This window comes from Triticum urartu, chromosome 5 (assembly GCF_003073215.2).
Source record: "Triticum urartu cultivar G1812 chromosome 5, Tu2.1, whole genome shotgun sequence".
NCBI classification, from domain to species: domain Eukaryota; kingdom Viridiplantae; phylum Streptophyta; class Magnoliopsida; order Poales; family Poaceae; genus Triticum; species Triticum urartu.
In genome coordinates, this window is record NC_053026.1 from 590916409 (window position 1) to 590941392 (window position 24984).

The 24984-nt window shown below is 42.3% G+C and overlaps 1 protein-coding gene across 1 annotated transcript; it reads right to left on the reverse strand.

The window, feature by feature from the left end:
* Positions 1 to 609: 609 nt before the first annotated feature.
* On the reverse strand, positions 610 to 24984 carry LOC125507488 (translation initiation factor IF3-1, mitochondrial-like). Its single transcript, XM_048672056.1, has 8 exons — positions 24643 to 24984; positions 24222 to 24284; positions 4229 to 4327; positions 4003 to 4101; positions 3220 to 3276; positions 2810 to 2878; positions 1795 to 1863; positions 610 to 1704 (listed from the first exon to the last, which is right to left on the reverse strand). The coding sequence occupies exons 1-8, from the start codon at positions 24982 to 24984 to the stop codon at positions 697 to 699; spliced, it is 1806 nt and encodes a 601-aa protein (XP_048528013.1). The 3' UTR covers positions 610 to 696.

A 24984-nucleotide genomic window follows, 5' to 3' on the forward strand; every position in this document is an offset into this window, starting at 1 on the left:
CTGCCACAAACCCCACTGATACTCCCTACCGATCTAGGGTTAGCGCAGTGCTCACGGGAAGCTCCATCACCAACTCTCCCTCTCTCTGCCACCGCAGCCGCCACCACACACACACACCCACACCCACACCGCTGTCACCGTCCTGCCATGGCCTTGATCTAGGCTAACCGATCAAAGGATCTAACAAAGAAATAAGAGAGGAAGAAAATCAGAGCTGAGAATGTAGCTTAATCCCTTCTACCTGCTGCCTGCTTGCATTTTTATGTGATGCCCCAAAGCAGTGACCCGCATGTTCGTTGGTGTAAGTAGTGAGTGCCATGAACCGGACTTGTACCTGAGCACATGCCAGACAGATTCAATAAATCTTGGATTTTTTTCCCGTCAAAATGAGCTGACACACACCACATTACATGTATGCATGGGCTCATGTCCCATGTTCTTTTTTATGCAAAGGATCGATGATGGGGATAATTAAGGATTATTCGAAACAAATAAATAATAACGACAAAAATGGTGGCCAAAAACAGCCACTTGCTGCTCATAAACAGGCCTTGTTGAAGCAGCAATCACAAACATTCTCAATAGACGCCACGGAGAACTCCACCCCCACAAGCGGAATAATATTTGCTCTGCAAACTTCGCCACAGAACTTACTCGTCTTTTTTCACGACCTTTTTTTTATCACCGGAATCACTTTCAGGGAGTACTAAATATTCCAAAGCTTTTGGACGGACCGGGGTCAGAAGGTTTACCAGCAGCGGACACGCCATCTGCCTTCTTCGGCTCGGATGTTGTGGCTGGCGTTCGGCTGCTGAGGACGCCCAAACTCCTGGCTGTCGGAGTCGGACTCCCTGCGTCCCGGCCTGCTAATGGTCCACTGTTCTGATTCGATTGTTGGAGTCGTCGCGGCTGGTTGTTATTCGATGGGACATGGCTTCCTCTCTCGTTTCTTCTCGGGTCCTGTGGGGGTCGTCCTTGGCTCAACCTTGGCGATGGCGGGCTAGGCTGTTCCAAAGGCCTCTGGTTGTCGTTGAACCAGTGGCGGGCTTCATTTTCATTTCTTCTCGGGTCCTGTGGGGGTCTGCCTTGGCTGAACCTTGGCGATAGCGGGCTAGGCTGTTCAAAAGGCCTTTGATTGTCGTTGAACCGGTGGCGACCTTCATTTTCATTTCTTCTCGGGTCCTGCAGGGGTCTGCCTTGGTTGTCGCCTCCCATCTGCTGTCTACGGCTGGCATACCTGTTGGTTTGCTCAGGTGCCATATCCTGATTAGTCTTCTCTCGCTTTTCCATGTGAGAATTTCCACTCCTACAACCGAGTCCACGATCGGATGATTGTGATCCCCCCTGACCACGGTTAATCCTGTTTCCTACAGCACTCATGTTGTCCATGTTATCGCGGTTCCTGCCTCCAACGCCTCTATCTTGCCTTTCTTTTTGCACCACAGATTCACGAGAGAGATAGGATGGCGTTTTGCCAACATCCCCAACTTCCAAACCATGTTCACTTGTCTTGTCCCCACTATCAGTAGCAGTGGCTGGTGATTCAGAGGCAGTGTTGTGGGGGGTGCCTTTGCCCGCGTCTTCCATGGCCTTGCTAGCTTTCTTTCCGCCTTTCTTGGTTGCAAACTTCACATGCCTGACAATAACATATGCATGCTTGGAGTCCAAATGTGGCCCACTTTCCACAATACAGACATCTTGTATCTGTTCAATTGGTGAAATTGTAGAAAGAGATGAACTTTCATGGAGAGCAATTCTTAAACTGAAGGGGACAATACAGAACAAAATACTCACAAGTCCTAACAGCCGAGATAGCGGTCCGCCTAAATCTTCTGCTTCATTACCTGCAGGCATTGCCATGCACTGACAAACAGAAGCATCGTTAAGTTTTTCACAGTTTGTGCCTGAGAATTTAAGAGAAACATATACATGTGAACATCCACAAATCCAATAGATAGCTATGAAGTCTAAATAAATAGGCTGTAAACGAAAATCCAGTTCAAGCTGGTATCCGATATATGCATGCATGCTGGTTAGCAGTTTCAAAGACACTGCTAAATACTGTCATCTTAGGTAAAAATAAAGGCAAAGTCCGTCAGGCAATTATTGCTTCAAGTGAAGATAAAGAGAAAACATGTTACTGTGATTCTCCATCCACAGTTTAGATCCAACAGATAGAATTATCACTCAAACAAGATATGAGACAGCTGGGGTTCTCCTAAGGCAAGGAGAAAACAGAAAGTTCCTCCTGAATAATAAACTACATGCCCATTATCATTATATAGGTAGAAATAGAGACTGTACACATACTGCCGTCACATACAAGCCATATCATCAAGATCCAATTATAACATCAATATGACCACCAGCATGTACAACTTCAGTTAGGGATCGATCTAGACTCAACATATGATGTAAGACTCTGCAACAAAAACTAAACTCCACACACACCTTTAGCACAGATCATCTTCTGCAGTGCCAAACATCGATACAGGGAGATCAATGTACTTAACAGTATACTACGCTTCAGCTATGTTACGCTCCTACATGTCACAACAGCTTTCACAATCAACAGTTCCAGATCCACAAAAGGCCCCTGATCATATCACACTATTTGGTTTCCCTTTCTACAGTTATAAAGTTTCCTTGGGGATTGCCCAGTAAACATTATTATAAAATAATGGTTAAACAGGAAAAAAATACAAATAAGGTTTATTGACAATTCCATGTGATACAGTTCCTTGGGTTGTCACCAAATATTTGCAAAATCATACAAAATAAGAACTAAAAAGTACATGAGCACTCTTACCTTCACCCTGTAACCACGCTCCATTAGTCTGGTAATTGCATCTGCTTTCACCTTCAAGTCTTTAATTTCCTGCAAACAGTAGTTTATGTTCCTCAACAACCTTATGTGACACCAGCTCAATGAATGAGTTCAACTAGGTATAGGTCCAAACAAACAGCAAAAGAAGCATGTAGCAGTACAATCAAGCTATTACTCCAGCTAAAAGGTAGCAATCAAGCATGCATTCCACATCTGAACAAAAAAGTTATGATAGAATATTCACTATTACTGCCAAACAGCAAGGACCAAAATAGAACAAGCAAAAAAAACTGTTTTCACTTCAAATACTAATCAATCATGCATTCCGTATAAGAATAAAAAATCATGCAGCCTGCAATTAACAAAAGAACTACAACATTAAGAAAACTTACTGTTTTCGCCTTAAACCGCACTTCTTTGTTATCTCCACCACGCAAGACAATAGCAGACTGCAGAACATTGAAAGTGCTCATTATTATGATTTATGCAGAGGTAATATAAACATGCAAGGAGGTATAAGTGATTAACATTTCCCTTGCTCTGTTTTTAAGGCTACATTTAGCATTGCAGTACTTTTCAAAAGCATTTACACATTTCTAGTCTGGACACAGCAGTTAATCGAAATCAATTTTTTTATGAAGCAACAGTAAAATCTTACTAGAATTAGTACATAATCCCCTAGCTAACCCAACACACAGCACAGTAACCACGAATGTGCTCTAGTACGACAAATAGTAAAGAAATGCAATTCTGGCCATTTCCACTCAACAACAGACTCAACAGTAGCAGATGCCCCTACAAAGAACATCTTCTATGTATTCTACTAAGGAGTACTCCCTCCGTGCCTAAATATAAGATGTCAAAACATCTTATATTTAGGCACGGAGGGAGTACATAAGATGTCTATAGCTCTTAACCAGATGCCGTTGTTTTTGTAGAGATCAAAGAGTTATTTGTGTCTTTTAAAAAAGCAACAGCATCTGGTTAAAGCAAATGACAGTTTCTGTAGCTGAGATTGACTGTATCTAAAAAACGGTTTCCTTACCACGGATCAAGGAACTGATAGTTTAGTCCAATGATCTTAAACAATTACGAACATGGCTCCTTTCTAAACATTTCAACTCAACTGCAGTGTTGATGGGACGACTGATTCAACGAGGATTTATCACACACACCTTGGTTTTTAAGCGTTCTTTCTCCTTGACATCTTTGTTATACTTCTCTTTGTGAAAGTCCATGATCTTGCAAACAGGAGGGTCTGTTTTTCTGTGGACCTGCACCGACGAAAAGATAACCGTGAGAAATGAAAATGCAAGACTTGATTGAACAGTAAGAAAACACCAACACCAGGACACAAACAATTGAAGATGAAGAAGAAAAATGCAGTATGGAGTAGTGTACCTCAACCAAGTCCAAGCCCATCCTGGCAGCGAGCTGAAGAGCCTCATGCCTGGGGACAACACTATGCCCTGCAAAACTGAAACAGGCCATGTCCATCACCTGAATGGTGAACGGAGAAGGGGAGTTGTGAGTGAGTGAGTGGGTGCATCGTCCCTTCCCTACCTTCATCGTCCCAGCCTGCCTCCCTCCGCATAGGCCTAAAAGGCTCCCTCGTTAGTTGCGCAACTAAGCCCATTTAGGGCATGTACAATGCATAGCCTTAAGGTGATGCCTCACATATCATGTAGGATCGGATATGATGTAAAGCAGGTTCGGATAGGGAAGCGAGTTCCTTTTTAGAAAGCGGGTGCTTGAAGAGAAAAAGTGTGGTCCAGTGATAAAAACTAAAAAGGTTGGAATGAGAAGTAAAGATGCATATGTACTAAAGTCTTTATTTTCTATTTTTTAATGAGATCCACTAGTGGTAGCTTGTATTGGGGAGAAAAAATAAATGTAAATGTCTCAAATTACTTTTTGTCATGGGCATATGTATCCATATGCCATCATTGTACATGCCCTTACATGCAGCCTCCTCACAGTCTTTTTTCGAGATACACATTTTTTTTACTGTTAATTATGAATTTTTAATACTGTTCCCAGAGAAATTGTGAAGATGAACTAAGATTGTGTTAGCACCATACAAAAATAGGGGAGAAGGCCAATTCAAGAAATATAGAGAAAAGTACAGAATTCTTTTTTTCTTTTTTTTTGGAAAAACTTTCAATCTATTCGTCTTCAATCATGGTTGTACAACGAATACTGGAAATAATAAAAATTACATCCAGATCCAGACTATCTACCGATGACTACAAGTACTAAAACGAGACAAAGACGCGTCACTGTAATCGCCCCTCCCTCGCCGGAGGCGGACAAACCTTGTTGTAGTAGACAATCGGAAAGTCGTCGTGCTAAGGCCTAATCTTCTATATCTAAATAGGAGCCCGCCACTAGCTGATTTTCCTGGCTTCTCGCGCAGTCACATCACCCGAATTATTATTAGCCATTGGATCAACTATGAACGCAATCAGATGTCTACACTAACGCTCGCTGCGTTCCCGTATCGGCTTCCAGCGCTTGGGTTGTACGAAGCCACTTCACATGGGCTGCCTGAGTCGAGTAGCGCTGGTGCGCTACCTTACACATGGACACATGGCCCGGTTCAATATTTGGTATGTGGGTTGTATAGCCCGTACAGCCCATGGGCTTCAGCTGCGGCACTATTTGGCTGACACCTGACAGTCATCTTCTCCGTCGTGACTCTCATCGCCGCCGCTATCTCTTCCGCTGCCTCGACCGAAGCTCTTCCGGACGCAATTGCACATGAAACCGCAGCGTTGATCGCCCTCATTACCTTGCCCTCCGTTACCGGAAGAAAAAGCTACATTAAATTGTGCGCCACCGCCCCCGCACCTCGCATCTACAAACCTGTGTGTGCTAGATCCTCCCACACAATCGCGCGTTTGCCTCTTTCCGATGCAACCCTGGGCGCGGTTCGGGACGTGGTTCCGTTGCCAAACACCCACATCGTCGAGGAAGACACGCCGTTGTGCAAGCCGTTGCTCTGCTCTGGACCATCTCCCGCACGCCAGCTAGTCTGCCTAGCCTCACATCACATCCGATGCCTCTCTGATTGGGGGAAGACAGGGACGGGCTGCCGCCATTGCTGAACACACAGAAACCCAGATCGTCGAATAGCACACACCCGTTGAGGCATCCGCACGTCGTCGCTATGCTCCCACGACCGCCATCGGCGGCAATTAGAGGTGGGGAATCCGACTCAATCAAACAAGACTTCAACAGACTCCACCATTGGGACTAGCACATCAGCTTATTAGGTCAGCACCTCCGCGCTTACATTCGAGTAACATCATTGAACTGTTTCTGTGTGGTCGGTTGTTCTGATTCTACCTTTCCGGTCACTTCCCAGTCCCTACTTTGCAGGCTGCAACATGTGTTCATCCGCTTCACATGCGTCAGATACTCTCGTGTCCAGACTATCAGCTCCGTGTGCTCCCTCATGCCCACATGGATTTCATGGAGATGCTCTTTCACTTAGACAAAAGGTACGTAGCAGATATCAGTTTAGACTATACATCTGATTTTGATTACTAATATGTGTCTCTGAATTTCTCATGCGTTTTCAGCAATGGAGATGCTCTTTCACGTGGACCTAAGGCAGCATAAATAATTTAGATTATACAGTGTGCCTTTGTAAACATTTGGCTTACACAAGTGGTTCATTGCTATTTGCTAATATATGTCTCTGAATTTTGTAGCAGAGGGATTATTTTGCAAGCAGTCCATGCAGTCAACATGGCTACCCATTCATTATTTGTTTATGAGACCCCATAACTGAATTAAGACTTTTTCTTACTGATTTGTTGGAGATTCTATGTGCAATTTTGGTGTTAAATGTAACTACTCGATGCTTTAGGAAACGTCGTGCTTCGCAGCTGAAACATGGTTCAGTTAGTTTTACTTAGTTTTGTGATAATACTTACATATAATATATGCATGATTGTTGTTATTAAGTCAATTCCACGTGGTGTGAAAATATGCATTTGCAAACTTAAACACAATCATTTTTTGGTTAGTGCAGTTTCCAAGTTAATTGTTGTGATTAGCTATGTCAATTCCAATTTTCTAAATGAACTTTATAAAGAAAACTTTCACAATGACAAGGATGATATTTCACCTAGAGTGCATAGGGATCAGGACTGGAATACATGTAGATACATTTGTTTGAGCGTCAACTAATTTCAGATGGAGGAAGTAGGTCTTATACATATGGTTTATTTTGTGCTTTTAATTATTGTCATTAGTTGTATCAACTCCAAGTTTCTAACCAAATTTTATTTTCTTTATAGATAACTGAAAACTTTCAATTGACGAGAATGAGTTTTGATCTGAAGTTCCAAGGATCAGGAGCTGTATCAACGAGACACATTTCACGAGTATTTCAACCACTTTGTTTAACTGGATTCTTAGTGTCGTTTCCTATGTATATGAGGCTTATTTGTGGGATTCATTTTGCGTCTGCAGCAATCCAGGAGGCACCTAGAATATACTTTTATTTATATACCGTTGCTCAATATTCTACTATGTTTTGTCTCTAATTCTATGAATATGAATCTACGCATTTCAGGCCCGCAGCAACGCGCGGGTATCACCTAGTAGAACCAACGCACCAAAACAACAACCACCGTGGATGAAGAGTGTAGATCAAAAGGATCCAACCTGAAGACACATGAACAAAGACAAATGACGAATAGATCCGAGCAAATCCACCAAAGACAGATCCGCCGGAGACACACCTTCACATGCCCACCGATGATGCTATACGCATCACCAGAACGGGGGCTAGGCATGGAGACCTTTATTTCTGAAGAAAATATGACATAGAGGCAATAATAAAGTTGTTATTTATATTTCCTTATATCATGATAAATGTTTATTATTCATACTAGAATTGTATTAACCGGAAACTTGATACATGTGTGGATACATAGACAAAACACAGTGTCCCTAATAAGCCTCTACTAGACTAGCTCGTTAATCAAAGATGGTTAAGTTTCCTAACCATAGACATGTGTTGTCATTTGATAAACGGGATCACATCATTAGGAGAATGATTTGATGGACAAGACTCATCTGTTAGCTTAGCATTACGATCGTCTAGTTGTATTGCTATTGCTTTCTTCATGACTTATACATATTCCCCTGACTATGAGATTATGCAACTCCCAAATACCGCAGGAACACCTTGTGTGCTATCAAACGTCACAATGTAATTAGGTGATTATAAAGATGCTCTACAGGTGTCTCGAAGGTGTTTGTTGAGTTGGCATAGATCGATATTAGGATTTTTCACTCCGTGTATCGGAGAGGTATCTCTGGGCCCTCTCGGTAATGCACATCACTACAAGCCTTGCAAGCAATATGACTAATGAGTTAGTTGTGGGATGATGCATTACATAATGAGTAAAGAGACTTGCCTGTAATGAGATTGAACTAGGTATGATGATACCAACGATCGAATCTCGGACAAATAACATACCGATGACAAAGGGAATGACGTATGTTGTTATGCGGTTTGACCGATAAAGATCTTTGTAGAATATGGAGGAGCCAATATGAGCATCCAGGTTCCGCTATTGGTTATAGTCCAGAGATGTGTCTCGGTCATGTCTACATAGTTCTCGAACCCGTAGGGTCCGCACGCTTAACGTACGATGATGATTTGTATTATGGTTATGTGTTTTTGATGACCGAAGTTTGTTCGGAGTACCGGATGAGATCACGGACATGACGAGGAGTCTCAAAATGGTCGAGAGGTAAAGATTGATATATTGGAAGGTTATATACGGACACCGGAATGGTTCCGAAGAAATCGAGGATTTTTCAGAGTACCAGGAGGTTACCGGAACCCCCGGGAAAGTTATTGGGCCTAATGGGCCATAGTGGAGGAGAGGAGGCAGGCCACAGGAGGTGGGGTGTGCCCCCCTTGCCCCAATCTGAATTGGACAAGGGGAGGGGGTGCGGCCCCCCTCTTTCCTTCTCCCTCTCACTCCTTTCCCCTCCCCTCTCGCCGTTGGAAGGAAAGGGGGCTGAATCCTACTAGGTTTGGAGTCCTAGTAGGACTTCCCCCCTTGGCGCGCCTCCCCCTTGGCCGGCCTCCTCCTTCCCCCCCCCTTTATATCCGTGGGCAGAGGGCCCCCCAAAGGCACAACATCAATTGTGTTAGCCGTGTGTGGTGCCCCCATCCATAGTTTACCACCTCGGTCATATTTTCGTAGTGCTTAGGTGAAGCCCTCCGTGGATCACATCATTGCTACCTCTTGAGCATGTGTTGGTTTTCCCTTGAAGAGGAAAGGGTGATGCAGCAAAGTAGCATAAGTATTTCTCTCAGTTTTGAGAACCAAGGTATCAATCTAGTAGGAGACAACGCACAAGTCACCTAGTACATGCACAAACAATCAAGAACCTTGCAACCAACGCGATAAAGGGGTTGTCAATCCTTTCACGGTCACTCGCAAAAGTGAGATCTAATAAAGATAGTAAAGTAAATATTTTTGGTATTTTTGTTGTATAGATCGGAAAGTAAAGATTGCAAAATAGTAAACGAGATGCGGTGTAAATAAAAAAGATGCAATATAACAATAAAGAGACCTAGGGGCCATACGTTTCACTAGTGGCTTCTCTCAAAATAGCATGTATTACGGTGGGTGAACAAATTACTGCCGAGCAATTGATAGAAAAGTGCATAGTTATGAAGATACCTAAGGCAATGATCATGAATATAGGCATCACGTCCGTGTCAAGTAGACCAAAACGATTCTGCATCTACTACTATTACTCCACACATCGACCGCTATCCAGCATGCATCTAGAGTATTAAGTTCATAAGAACAGAGTAACACATTAAGCAAGATGACATGATGTAGAGGGATAAACTCAAACAATGTGATATAAACCCCATCTTTTTATCCTCGATGGCAACAATACAATACATGCCTTGCTGCCCCTACTGTCACTCGGAAAGGACACCGCAAGATTGAACCTAAAGCTAAGCACTTCTCCCATTGCAAGAAAGATCAATCTAGTAGGCCAAACTAAACCGATAATTCGAAGAGACTTGCAAAGATATCAAATCATGCATATAAGAATTCAGAGATGAACCAAATAATATTCATAAATAATCTTGTTCATAAACCCACAATTCATCGGATCTCGACAAACACACCCAAAAGATTATTACATCGAATAGATCTCCAAGAACATCGAGGAGAACTTTGTATTGAGAATCAAAGAGAGAGAAGAAGCCATCTAGCTAATAACTATGGATCCGAAGGTCTGTGGTAAACCACTCAAGCTTCATCGGAGAGGCAATGGTGTTGATGTAGAAGCCCTCCGTGATCAAACCCCCTCCGGCAGATCACCGGAAGAGGTCCCAAGATGGGATCTCACGGGTACAGAAGGTTGCGGCAGTGGAAAGGTGTTTTTGTGGCTCTCTGCGATCGATCTAGGGTATAAGAGTATATATATAGGCAAAGGAAGTACGTCGGTGGAGCTACAAGGGGCCCACGAGGATGGGGGGCGTGCCCTCCTGCCTCGTGTCCGCCTCATGGAGTTCCAGACTTCGACTCCAAGTCTTCTGGATTGCTTTCGGTCCAAGAAAGATCATCGCGAAGGTTTCATTCCGTTTGGACTCCCTTTGGTATTCCTTTTCTGCGAAACTCTAAAATGGGCAAAAAAACAGAAACTGGCACTGGGCCTCTGGTTAATAGGTTAGTCCCAAAAATAATATAAAAGAGCATATTAAAGCCCATTAAACATCCAAAACAGATAATATAATAGCATGGAACAATAAAAAATTATAGATACATTGGAGACGTATCAAGCATCCCCAAGCTTAATTCCTGCTCGTCCTCGAGTAGGTAAATGATAATTACAGAATTTTTTATGTGGAATGCTACCTAACATAATTATCAATGTAATTTTATTTATTGTGGCATGAATTTTTAGATCCAAAAGATTTAAGACAAAAGTTTAATATTGACATAAAAATAATAATACTTCAAGCATACTAACAAATTAATCATGTCTTCTCAAAATAACATGGCCAAAGAAGGTTCATCCCTACAAAATCATATAGTTTGGCTATGCTCCATATTCATCACTCAAAATATTCAGATCATGCACAACCTCGATGAAAAGCCAAGCAATTGTTTCATACTTTAGTACTCTCAAACTTTTTCAACTTTCACGCAATACATGACCATGAGCCATGGACATAGCACAATATGTGGAATAGAGTGGTGGTTGTGGAGAAGACAAAATGGAGGAAGATGGTCTCACATCAACTAGGCGTATTAATGGGCTATGGAGATGCCCATCAATAGATATCAATGTGAGTGAGTAGGGATTGCCATGCAACAAATGCACTAGAGCTATAAATGTATGAAAGCTCAACAAAAAAACTAAGTGGGTGTGCATCCAACTTGCTTGCTCACGAAGACCTAGGGCATTTTGAGGAGGCCCATTATTGGAATATACAAGCCAAGTTCTATAACAAAAATTCCCACTAGTATATGAAAGTGACAAAATAAGAGACTCTCTATCATGAAGATGGTGCTACTTTGAAGCACAAGTGTGGAAAAAGGATAGTAGCATTGTGTTGGGGAACGTAGTAATTTCAAAATTTTCCTACGCACACGCAAGATCATGGTGATGCATAGCAACGAGAGGGGAGAGTTTTGTCCACGTACCCTCGTAGACCGAAAGCGGAAGCGTTTGCACAACGCGGTTGATGTAGTCGTACGTCTTCATGATCCGACCGATCAGGTACCGAACGCACGACACCTCCGAGTTCAGCACACATTAACCCCAATGACGTCCCCCTAACTCCGATCCAGCCGAGTGTTGAGGGAGAGTTTCGTCAGCACGGCGGCGTGGTGACGATGTTGATGTTCTATCGACGCAGGGCTTCGCCTAAGCACCGCTACAGTATTATCGAGGTGGACTATGGTGGAGGGGGGCACCGCACACGGCTAAGAGACGATCAACTTGATCAACTTGTGTGTCTAGAGGTGCCCCCCTGACCCTGTATATAAATGAGCAAGGGGGGTGCGGCCGGCCAAGGGGAGAGGCGCGCCGGAGGAGTCCTACTCCCGATGGGAGTAGGACTCCCCCCTTTTCCTAGTTGGATTAGGACTTGGGAGGGGGGAAGAAGGAAAGAGGGGGGACGACCCCCTTTGCCCTAAACCAATTCGGTTTGGGCCTTGGGGGGGCGCCCCACACTTCCCTTGCTCCCCTCCTTTTCCACTAAGGCCCATGTAGGAAACCCCCGGGGGGTTCCGGTAACCTCCCGGTACTCCGGTAAAATCCCGATTTCACCCGGAACACTTCCGATATCCAAGCATAGGCTTCCAATATATTAATCTTCATGTCTCGACCATTTTGAGACTCCTCGTCATGTCCGTGATCACATCCGGGACTCCGAACAACCTTCGGTACATCAAAACATAAAACTCATAATATAACTGTCATCGTAGCGTTAAGCGTGCGGACCCTACGGGTTCGAGAACTATGTAGACATGACCGAGACACGTCTCCGGTCAATAACCAATAGCGGAACCTGGATGCTCATATTGGCTGCTACATATTCTACGAAGATCTTTATCGGTCAGACCGCATAACAACATACGTTGTTCCCTTTGTCATCGGTATGTTACTTGCCCGAGATTCGATCGTCGGTATCTCAATACCTAGTTCAATCTCGTTACCAGCAAGTCTCTTTACTCGTTCCATAATACATCATCCCGCAACTAACTCATTAGTTTCAATGCTTGCAAGGCTTAAGTGATGTGCATTACCGAGAGGGCCCAGAGATACCTCTCCGACAATCGGAGTGACAAATCCTAATCTCGAAATACGCCAACCCAACAAGTACCTTCGGAGACACCTGTAGAGCACCTTTATAATCACCCAGTTACGTTGTGACGTTTGGTAGCACACAAAGTGTTCCTCCGGTAAACGGGAGTTGCATAATCTCATAGTCATAGGAACATGTATAAGTCATGAAGAAAGCAATAGCAACATACTTAAACGATCGTGTGCTAAGCTAACGGAATGGGTCATGTCAATCACATCATTCTCCTAATGATGTATCCCGTTAATCAAATGACAACCCATGTCAATGGCTAGGAAACTTAACCATCTTTGATCAACGAGCTAGTTAAGTAGAGGCATACTAGTGACACTCTGTTTGTCTATGTATTCACACATGTATTATGTTTCCGGTTAATACAATTCTAGCATGAATAATAAACATTTATCATGATATAAGGAAATAAATAATAACTTTATTATTACCTCTAGGGTATATTTCCTTCAGTCTCCCACTTGCACTCGAGTCAATAATCTGGATTCACAGTAATGATTCTAACACCCATGGAGCCTTGGTGCTAATCATGTTTTGCTCGTGGAAGAGGCTTAGTCAGCGGGTCTGCAACACTCAGATCCGTATGTATCTTGCAAATTTCTATGTCTCCCACCTGGACTAGATCCAGGATGGAATTGAAGCGTCTCTTGATGTGCTTGGTTCTCTTGTGAAATCTGGATTCCTTCGCTAAGGCAATTGCTCCAGTATTGTCACAAAAGATTTTCATTGGACCCGATGCACTAGGTATGACACCTAGATCGGATATGAACTCCTTCATTTGCTGCTTCCGAAGCATCTATGTACTCCGCTTCACATGTAGATCCCGCCACGACGCTTTGTTTAGAACTGCACCAACTGACAGCTCCACCGTTCAATGTAAACACGTATCCAGTTTGCGATTTCGAATCGTCCAGATCAGTGTCAAAGCTTGCATCAACGTAACCGTTTACGATGTGCTCTTTGTCACCTCCATAAACAAGAAACATATCCTTAGACTTATAGCAAGGCACACATCAGGTCTGGTACACAACATTGCATACATGATAGAGCCTATGGCTGAAGCATAGGGAACATCTTTCATTTTCTCTTTATCTTCTGCAGTGGTCGGGCATTGAGTCTTACTCAACTTCACACATTGTAATACAGGCAAGAACCCTTTCTTTGCTTGATCCATTTTGAACTTCTTCAAAACTTTGTCAAGGTATGTGCTTTGTGAAAGTCCAATTAAGCGTCTTGATCTATCTCTATAGATCTTAATGCCCAATATGTAAGCAGCTTCACCGAGGTCTTTCATTGAAAAACTCTTATTCAAGTATCCCTTTATGCTATCCAAAAAATCTATATCATTTCCAATCAGTAATATGTCATCCACATATAATATCAGAAATGCTACAAAGCTCCCACTCACTTTCTTGTAAATACAGACTTCTCCAAAAGTCTGTATAAAACCAAATGCTTTGATCACACTATGAAAGTGTTTATGCCAACTCTGAGAGGCTTGCACCAGTCCATAAATGGATCGCTGGAGCTTGCACACTTTGTTAGCTCCCTTTGGATCGACAAAACCTTCCGGTTGCATCATATACAACTCTTCTTCCAGAAATCCATTCAAGAATGCAATTTTGACATCCATCTGCCATATTTCATAATCATAAAACGCGGCAATTGCTAACATGATTCGGACAGACTTAAGCATCGCTACGGGTGAGAAGGTCTCATTGTAGTCAATCCCTTGAACTTGTTGAAAACCTTTCGCAACAAGTCGAGCTTTATAGACAGTAACATTACCGTCAGCGTCAGTATTCTTCTTGAAGATCCATTTATTCTCAATTGCTTGCCGATCAACGGGCAAGTCAACCAAAGTCCACACTTTGTTCTCATACATGGATCCCATCTTAGATTTCATGGCCTCAAGCCATTTTGCGGAATCTGGGCTCACCATCGCTTCTTCATAGTTCGTAGGTTCGTCATGGTCTAGTAACATAACTTCCAGAACAGGATTACCGTACCACTCTGGTGCGGATCTTACTCTGGTTGACCTACGAGGTTCAGTAACAACTTGATCTAAAGTTTCATGATCATCATCATTAACTTCCTCACTAATTGGTGTAGGTGTCGCAGAAACCGTTTTCTGTGATGAACTACTTTCCAATAAGGGAGCAGGTACAGTTACCTCATCAAGTTCTAATTTCCTCCCACTCACTTCTTTCGAGAGAAACTCCTTCTCTAGAAAAACTCTGAATTTAGCAACAAAAGTCTTGCCTTAGGATCTGTGATAGAAGGTATACCCAACAGTCTCCTTTGGGTATCCTATGAAGACACATTTCTCCGATTTGGGTTCGAGCTTATCAGGTTGAAGCTTTTTCACATAAGCATCGCGGCCCCAAACTTTCAGAAATGACAAATTTGGTTTCTTACCAAACCATAGTTCATAAGACATCGTCTCAACGGATTTCGATGGTGCCCTATTTAACATGAATGCGGCCGTCTCTAAAGCATAACCCCAAAACGATAGCGGTAAATCTGTAAGAGACATCATAGATCGCACCATATCTAGTAAAGTATGATTATGACGTTCGGACACACCATTACGCTGTGGTGTTCTGGGTAGTGTGAGTTGCGAAACTATTCTGCATTGTTTCAAATGTAGGCCAAACTCGTAACTCAAATATTCTCCTCCACGATCAGATCGTAGAAACTTTATTTTCTTGTTACGATGATTTTCAACTTCACTCTGAAATTCTTTGAACTTTTCAAATGTTTCAGACATATGCTTCATTAAGTAGATATGCCCATATCTGCTTAAATCATCTATGAAGGTGAGAAAATAACGATATCCGCCACGAGCCTCAACATCCATCGGACCACATACATCTGTATGTATGATTTCCAACAAATCTGTTGCTCTCTCCATAGTTCCGGAGAATGGCGTTTTAGTCATCTTGCCCATGAGGCACGATTCGCAAGTACCAAGTGATTCATAATCAAGTGGTTCCAAAAGTCCATCAGTATGGAGTTTCTTCATGCACTTTACATCGATATGACCTAAACGGCAGTGCCACAAATAAGTTGCACTATCATTATCAACTCTGCATCTTTTGGTTTCAACATTATGAATATGTGTGTCACTACTATCGAGATTCAATAAGAATAGACCACTCTTCACGGGTGCATGACCATAAAAGATATTACTCATATAAATAGAACAACCATTATTTTCTGATTTAAATGAATAACCGCCTCGCATCAAACAAGATCTAGATATAACGTTCATGCTCAACGCTGGCACCAAATAACAATTATTTAGGTATAATACTAATCCCGAAGGTAGATGTAGAGGTAGCGTGCCGACCGCGATCACATCGACTTTGGAACCATTTCCCACGCGCATCGTCACCTCGTCCTTAGCCAATCTTCGCTTAATCCATAGCCCCTGTTTCGAGTTGCAAATATTAGCAACAGAACCAGTATCAAATACCCAGGTGCTACTGCGAGCATTATTAAGGTAAACATCAATAACATGTATATCACATATACCTTTGTGCACCTTGCCATCCTTCTTATCCGCCAAATACGTGGGGCAGTTCCGCTTCCAGTGACCAGTCTGCTTGCAGTAGAAGCACTCAGTTTCAGGCTTAGGTCTAGACTTGGGTTTCTTCTCTTGAGCAGCAACTTCCTTGCTGTTCTTCTTGAAGTTCCCCTTCTTCTTCCCTTTGCCCTTTTTCTTGAAACTAGTGGTCTTGTTGACCATCAACACTTGATGCTCCTTCTTGATTTCTACCTCCGCAGCCTTTAGCATTGCGAAGAGCTCAGGAATTGTTTTATTCATCCCTTGCATATTATAGTTCATCACGAAGCTCTTGTAGCTTGGTGGCAGTGATTGAAGAACTCTGTCAATGACACTATCAACCAGAAGATTAACTCCCGGCTGAGTCAAGTGATTATGGTACCTAGACATTCTGAGTATATGTTCACTGACAGAACTATTCTCCTCCATCTTGCAGCTATAGAACTTATTGGAGACTTCATATCTCTCAATCCGGGAATTTGCTTGAAATATTAACTTCAACTCCTGGAACATCTCATATGCTCCATGACGTTCAAAACGTCATTGAAGTCCCGGTTCTAAGCCGTAAAGTATGGCACACTGAACTATCGAGTAGTCATCAGCTTTGCTCTGCCAGACGTTCTTAGCATTGTCAGTTGCATCAGCAGCAGGCCTGGCACTCAGCGGTGCTTCCAGGACGTAATTCTTCTATGCAGCAATGAGGATAATCCTCAAGTTACGAACCCAGTCCGTGTAATTGCTACCATCATCTTTCAACTTTGCTTTCTCAAGGAACGCATTAAAATTCAACGGAACAACAGCACGGGCCATCTATCTACAATCAACATAGACAAGCAAGATACTATCAGGTACTAAGTTCATGATAAATTTAAGTTCAATTAATCATATTACTTAAGAACTCCCACTTAGATAGACATCCCTCTAATCCTCTAAGTGATCACGTGATCCAAATCAACTAAACCATGTCCGATCATCATGTGAGATGGAGTAGTTTCCATGGTGAACATCACTATGTTGGTCATATCTACTATATGATTCACGCTCGACCTTTCGGTCTCCGTGTTCCGAGGCCATATCTGTTATATGCTAGTCTCGTCAAGTTTAACCTGAGTATTCCGCGTGTGCAACTGTTTTGCACCCTTTGTATTTGAACGTAGAGCCTATCACACCCGATCATCACGTGGTGTCTCAGCACGAAGAACTTTCGCAATGGTGCATACTCAGGGAGAACACTTATACTTTGATAATTTAGTGAGGGATCATCTTATAATGCTACCATCAATCAAAGCAAGATAAGATGCATAAAAGATAAACATCACATGCAATCAATATAAGTGATATGATATGGCCATTATCATCTTGTGCTTGTGATCTCCATCTCCGAAGCACCATCATGATCACCATCGTTACTGGCGCGACACCTTGATCTCCATCGTAGTATCGTTGTCGTCTCGCCAATCTTATGCTTCCACGACTATCGCTACCGTTTAGTGAAAAAGTAAAGCATCACAGGGCGATTGTATTGCATACAATAAAGCAACAACCATATGGCTCCTGCCAGTTGCCGATAACTCGGTTACAAAACATGATCATCTCATACAATATAGCATCACGTCTTGACCATATCACATCACAACATGCCCTGCAAAAACAAGTTAGACGTCCTCGACTTTGTTGATGCAAGTTTTACGTGGCTGCTACGGGCTTAGCAAGAACCGTTCTTACCTACGCATCAAAACCACAACGATAGTTTGTCAAGTTGGTGTTGTTTTAACCTTCGCAAGGACCGGGCGTAGCCACACTCGGTTCAAATAAAGTTGGAGAAACTGACACCCGCCAGCCACCTATGTGCAAAGCACGTCGGTAGAACCAGTCTCACGTAAGCGTACGCGTAATGTTGGTCCGGGCCGCTTCATCCAACAATACTGCCGATCCAAAGTATGACATGTTGGTAAGCAGTATGACTTATATCGCCCACAACTCACTTGTGTTCTACTCGTGCATATAACATCAACGCATAAAAACCTGGCAAGGATGCCACTGTTGGGGAATGTAGTAATTTCAAAATTTTCCTATGCAGACGCAAGATCATGGTGATGCATAGCAATGAGAGGGGAGAGTGTTGTCCACGTACCCTTGTAGACCGAAGGCGGAAGCGTTAGCACAACGCAGTTGATGTAGTCATACGTCTTCACGATCCGACCGATCAAGTACCGAACGCACGGCACCTCCGAGTTCAGCACATGTTCAGCCCGATGACGTCCCTCTAACTCCGATCCTGTCGAGTGTTGAGGGAGAGTTTCGTCAGCACGACGGCGTGGTGACGATGTTGATGTTCTACCGATGTAGGGCTTCGCCTAAGCACCGCTACAGTATTATCGAGGTGGACTATGGTGGAGGGGGCACCGCACATGGCTAAGAGACGATCAACTTGATCAACTTGTGTGTCTAGAGGTGCCCCCTACCCCTGTATATAAAGGAGCAAGGGGGTGTGCGCCCGGCCAAGGGGAGAGGCGCGCCGGAGGAGTCCTACTCCCACCGGGAGTAGGACTCCTCCCCTTTTCCTAGTTGGATTAGGACTTGGGAGGGGGGAAGAAGGAAAGAGGGGGGCCGCCCCCTTTGCCCTAAACCAATTTGGTTTGGGCCTTGGGGGGCACGCCCCCACTTCACTTGCTCCCCTCCTTTTCCACTAAGGCCCATGTAGGCCCATTAAGCCCCCGGGGGTTTCCGGTAACCTCCCGGTACTCCGGTAAAATCCCGATTTCACCCAGAACACTTCCGATATCGAAACATAGGCTTCCAATATATTAATCTTCATGTTTCGACCATTTCGAGACTCCTCATCATGTCCGTGATCACATCCGGGACTCCGAACAACCTTCGGTACATCAAAACATAAAACTCATAATATAACTGTCATCGTAGCGTTAAGCGTGCGGACCCTATGGGTTCGAGAACTATGTAGACATGACCAAGACACGTCTCCGGTCAATAACCAATAGCGGAACCTGGATGCTCATATTGGCTCCTACATATTCTACGAAGATCTTTATCTGTCAGACCGCATAACAACATACGTTGTTCCCTTTGTCATCGGTATGTTACTTGCCCGAGATTCGATCGTCGGTATCTCAATACCTAGTTCAATCTCGTTACCGGCAAGTCTGTTTACTCGTTTCGTAATACATCATCCCGCAACTAACTCATTAGTTGCAATGCTTGCAAGGCTTAAGTGATGTGCATTATCGAGAGGGCCCAGAGATACCTCTCCGACAATCGGAGTGACAAATCCTAATCTCGAAATACGCCAACCCAACAAGTACCTTCGGAGACACCTGTAGAGCACCTTTATAATCACCCAATTACGTTGTGACGTTTTGTAGCACACAAAGTGTTCCTCCGGTAAACGGGAGTTGCATAATCTCATAGTCATAGGAACATGTATAAGTCATGAAGAAAGCAATAGCAACATACTTAAACGATTGTGTGCTAAGCTAACGGAATGGATCATGCCAATCACATCATTCTCCTAATGATGTGATCCCGTTAATCAAATGACAACCCATGTCAATGGCTAGGAAACTTAACCATCTTTGATCAACGAGCTAGTTAAGTAGAGGCATACTAGTGACACTCTGTTTGTCTATGTATTCACACATGTATTATGTTTCCGGTTAATACAATTCTAGCATGAATAATAAACATTTATCATGATATAAGGAAATAAATAATAACTTTATTATTGCCTCTAGGGCATATTTCCTTCACATTGTCCCTTCTCTCTTTTTCTCTCTCTCTTTTTTTGTTTGGCTTCTTTGGCCTCTTATTTATTTATTTATTTATTTATTTATTTATTTATTTATTTATTTCCTCACATGGTACAATGCTCTAATAATGATGATCATCACACTTCTATTTATTTACAACTCAAGGATTACAACTTGATACTTAGAACAAAATATGACTCTATATGAATGCCTCCGGCGGTGTACCAGGATGTGCAATGAATCAAGAGTGACATTAAAACATAAAAAACACAATCATAACAGACGCTAGATGAATTATTTATTACTAAATAGGAGCAAAAAGGAAAGAACAAAAATAAAATTGGGTTGCCTCCCAACAAGCGCTATCGTTTAACACCCCTAGCTAGGCATAAAAACAAGAATAGATCTAGGTATTGCCATCTTTGGTATGCAATCCATAAGTGGCTCTCATAATAGATTCATAAGTCAATTTAATTTTCTTCCTAGGAAAGTGTTCAATGTCTTTCCTTAACGGAAATTGGAATCTAATATTTCCTTCTTTCATGTCAATAATTGCACCAATCGTTATAAGGAAAGGTCTACCAAGAACAATAGGACATGTAGGATTGCAATCTATATCAAGAACAATGAAATATACGGGCACATAATTCCTATTTGCAACAATAAGAACATCATTAATCCTTCCCATAGGTTTCTTAATGGTGGAATCCGCAAGATGCAAATTTAAAGAACAATCATCAAATTCACGGAAACCTAGCACATCACACAAAGTTTTTGGAATCGTGGAAACACTAGCACCCAAATCACACAAAGCATATCATTCATAATATTTAATCTTAATTTTAACAGTAGGTTCCCGCTCATCATAAAGTATTATAGGGATAGAAACTTCGAGTTCAAGCTTTTCTTCATAGGATTGCATGAAAGCATCAATGACATGTTTAGTAAAATCTTTATTTTGGCTATAAGCATGAGGAGAATTTAACACGGATTGTAACAAGGAAATACAATATATCAAAGAGCAATTATCATAATTAAGTTCCTTGAAATCCAAAATAGTGGGTTCATTACTATGTAAAGGTTTGACCTCTTCAATCCCACTTCTATTAATTTTTGCATCAAGATCTAAAGACTCCGAATCATTGGGATGCCTTTTAACTAAAGTTGACTCATCTCTAGTCACATATTTATCAAGATTCATATTGGAAAACAAAATTTAATAGGAGTCACATCAATCACTTTTAGATCTTCATCATTATTATCATGAAAACTAGAAGAACACGCTTTCACAAAGCAATCTTTTTTAGCATGCATCCTAGCGGTTCTTTCTTTGCTATCATCAATGGAAATTCTCATGGCTTTGAGAGACTCATTGATGTCATGCTTAGGTGGAATAGATCTAAGTTTCAAAGAATTAACAACAAGAGAAATTCTATCCACGTTCCTAGCCAACTCATCAATCTTAAGTAATTTTTCTTCAACCAAAGCATTGAAATTCTTTTGCAAACTCATAAATTCTTTAACACTAATCTCAAAATCAGAGGGCATGTTATTAAAATTTCCATAAGAGTTGTTTTAGGAATTACCATAATTATTAGAGGAATTATTAGGAAATGGCCTAGAATTAAAGTTTCCTCTATCACGTTGTTACCAAAATTGTTCCTACCAACAAAATTCACATCCATAGATTCATTATTATTCTCAATCAAAGTGGACAAAGGAATATCATTAGGATCAGAAGGAACACTTCTATTAGCAAACAATTTCATAAGTTCATCCATCTTTCCACTCAAAACATTAATCTCTTCAATCACATGAACTTTTTTACTAGTGGATCTTTCAGTGTGCCATTGAGAATAATTAACCATAATATTGTCTAGGAGTTTAGTAGCTTCTCCTAAAGTGATTTCCATAGAAGTGCCTTCCGCGACCGAATCTAAAAGATTTCTAGAAGCAAAATTCAACCCGGCATAAAATTTTTGTATAATCATCCACAAATTCAAACCATGTGTAGGAAAATTACGTATCATTAATTTCATCCTCTCCCATGTGCAATATGCTCATGATCAAGTTGCTTAAAATTCATAATATCGTTCTTAAGAGAGGTGATCTTAGCAGGAGGAAAATACTTAGAGATACACTACTGGAATCAGCTTCTTTGCCGTCTGCGATGGCAGGCAGCAAAGGCATGGATCACGGACGGCAAACTTCTTTGCCGTCCGCCAGCAGACGACAAACTTCTTTGCCGTCCGCCAGCAGATGACAAACAATCCAGCTGAACACGTGCCAGCGAAGGCCTTCTTTGCCGTCCGCTTCCTGGAAACGGACGGCAAAGGATTGTGCCATCCGCCATCCGAGGCCAGCAGACGGCATAGACAATGGACGGCAGTGCGGTGGCGTGACAGCCGTTAGGGGGTTAACGGCGCTCTTTGCCGTCTGCCAGCGGACGGCAAAGAGTCAAATCACTTCGCCGTCCGCTGACAGATGGCAAAGAGCTCAACTAGGCAGCATTGGGCAGCTGCCACGTGGCCCGCTATGCTGTCCACCAGCGGACGGCAAAGTGATTTGAATCTTTGTCGTCTGTTGGCAAACGGCAAAGTGACCAAATAGGTAGCCAGTGTTCCCAGGTTTTACAGGTAGGTGCCACATGTCCTCTTTGCCGTCCGCTAGCAGATGGCAAAGAGCTTCGCCGTCCGCTAGCAGACGGCAAAGAGGCTACATATCCCCTATTTTTATTTGAATCCATTTAATTTCACAGGAATTCACACACAGATATACATATTTTTTCACATGCACAACAGACATATGATGTATCCAACACATAGCTCCTTCCATGACCACATACATACATAATAAGAAACATAGTTCCATCCATACATATTACAGTAACATCACAATGTTCATCCAACACATTGTTCCATGCATCCATATAACAAGTTCCACATTTTTCATCGATACAAACGAAAAAAAGAAAAGGGAAACAAGCACTCCATCCATGCAAGCTTCCATATAGTGAATTAAATCTGCAAAATGGGAAACAAGAAAGTTAGAAGAAGAATACTAGAATCAGAAGAAGAAGAAGAAGAAAATGAAGAAGAAGAAGAAGTAAGCATACTTAGGTAAAATGGAGCTAACCTAGCTAATCATGCCATTTTTGAGTGAACTAAGCATATTATGCCATTTTTGCTTTTCTTCTTCTTTTTCTTCTTCTTCTTCTTTTCTTCCTATTCCTTCTTTTCTTCCTCTTCCTGGATTTTCTTCATCTTATTATGTCATTTGTGGACTAAATAGGCTAAATTATGTCATAAATGGACTAAATAGGTAAATAAGAAGAAAAATGCCATTTTGAGCTTACCTAGCTAATTATGCCATTTTTGACCTAACTAAGCATATTATGAGATATAACTTAGAGCTAACTTCATTTTGGAGAAGAAGAAGAAAACTAGAAGAAGAAGAAGACTATAAGAAGAAGACTTTTCTTCTTCTTCTTCTTCTTCTACTTCTTCTTCTTTTCTTCCTATTCCTTCTTTTCTTCCTCTTCTTTGATTTTCTTCATATTATTATGTCATTTGTGTACTAAATAGGCTAAATTATGTCATAAATGGACTAAATAGGCTAAATAAGAAGAAATATGTCGTTTTTGAGCTTACCTACCTAATTATGCCATTTTTGACCTAACTAAGCATATTATGCCATTTTTGATATAACTTAGAGCTAACTTCATTTTGGAGAAGAAGAAGAAGAAGAAGGAGGAGGAGGAGAAGAAGAAGACTAGAAGAAGAAGAAGATCTCTTCTAGTCTTCTTCTTCTTCTCCTTCTTCTTCTTCGTCTTCTTCTTCTTTTCTTCCTATTCCTTCTTTCCTTCCTCTTCCTTGATTTTCTTCATCTTATTATGTCATTTGTGGACTAAATAGGCTAAATTATGTCATAAATGGACTAAACATGCTAAATAAGAAGAAAAATACCGTTATCACAGAGGTGTAGGAATGGTCGGGGCTGCGCCAGTGCCAGACGGAGGTGAAGGACCGGTCGGGGTTTCGGCATTGGCAGAAGGAGTGGTCGATGCTTGTCGAGAGCCATGCTACACCAAAGATCATTTCCAATAATGTCTCATTAGCAAGTTCGCAAACTGAAATGTGAATAGTAGTAAGCAATGACCATTCAAATCAAACTCACCGTGGTCGCCGGAGCAATCTGGGGCATCGGCGGAGGGGCCTGACCATTTTTCTTGCACATGGTCTGCACATTTGGTTCTCACGAGTTAGTCATATTATATAGTAATGCGAACATTACGTGCATGATTGGGATAATATGCATGAGAAACGTACCACGATGAGCTCGTATAGGGCCCGGTTAGCATTGTCATTCCGGTTCCTCTCCTCCTCCAATAGCTTAGTCGTCCTCTCCTCCATCTCCCTCTCCCTCTCTACCTCCTCCCTTTGTACCTCCCTATTTGCCTCCTCCACAAGCGCCCGCATCTTCAATCACTCTTTATCAACAATAGATTGCAATACACCACTCCTTGTTAGCATTGTAATCATCGACAGATGCACACACAATATAATGGCGGAAAGGTGAGAGAGTCCGTATAACTAACCGCCATGGTGAGCTCCGCGGGCCGTGCACGAGGCGTTATCTCAGGATCAGAGCTACTCAGGCACTTCTTGATCTGCGGGAGAGTCTTAGGACAATGTATCAGTCCATCACCAATGGCTTGAGATCCATGGGACTTCCCGCCACCAGATATCATCACCAGCTCTGTATCAAAAGGATCCTGGCTCGGGTTAAAGTCCTCCCCTTTCCTCGCCTTCCCCTCGTCTCTGTACTTCACAAGCTTGTGGTGGGAGGACGTGTTGGTGAAGTTCTCTGGATCATCTTCCCTTCTCAACCAGCTCGTCGTCGCTGTAGCTATCATCAGAAAAGTTGTCCTCGCTACCAT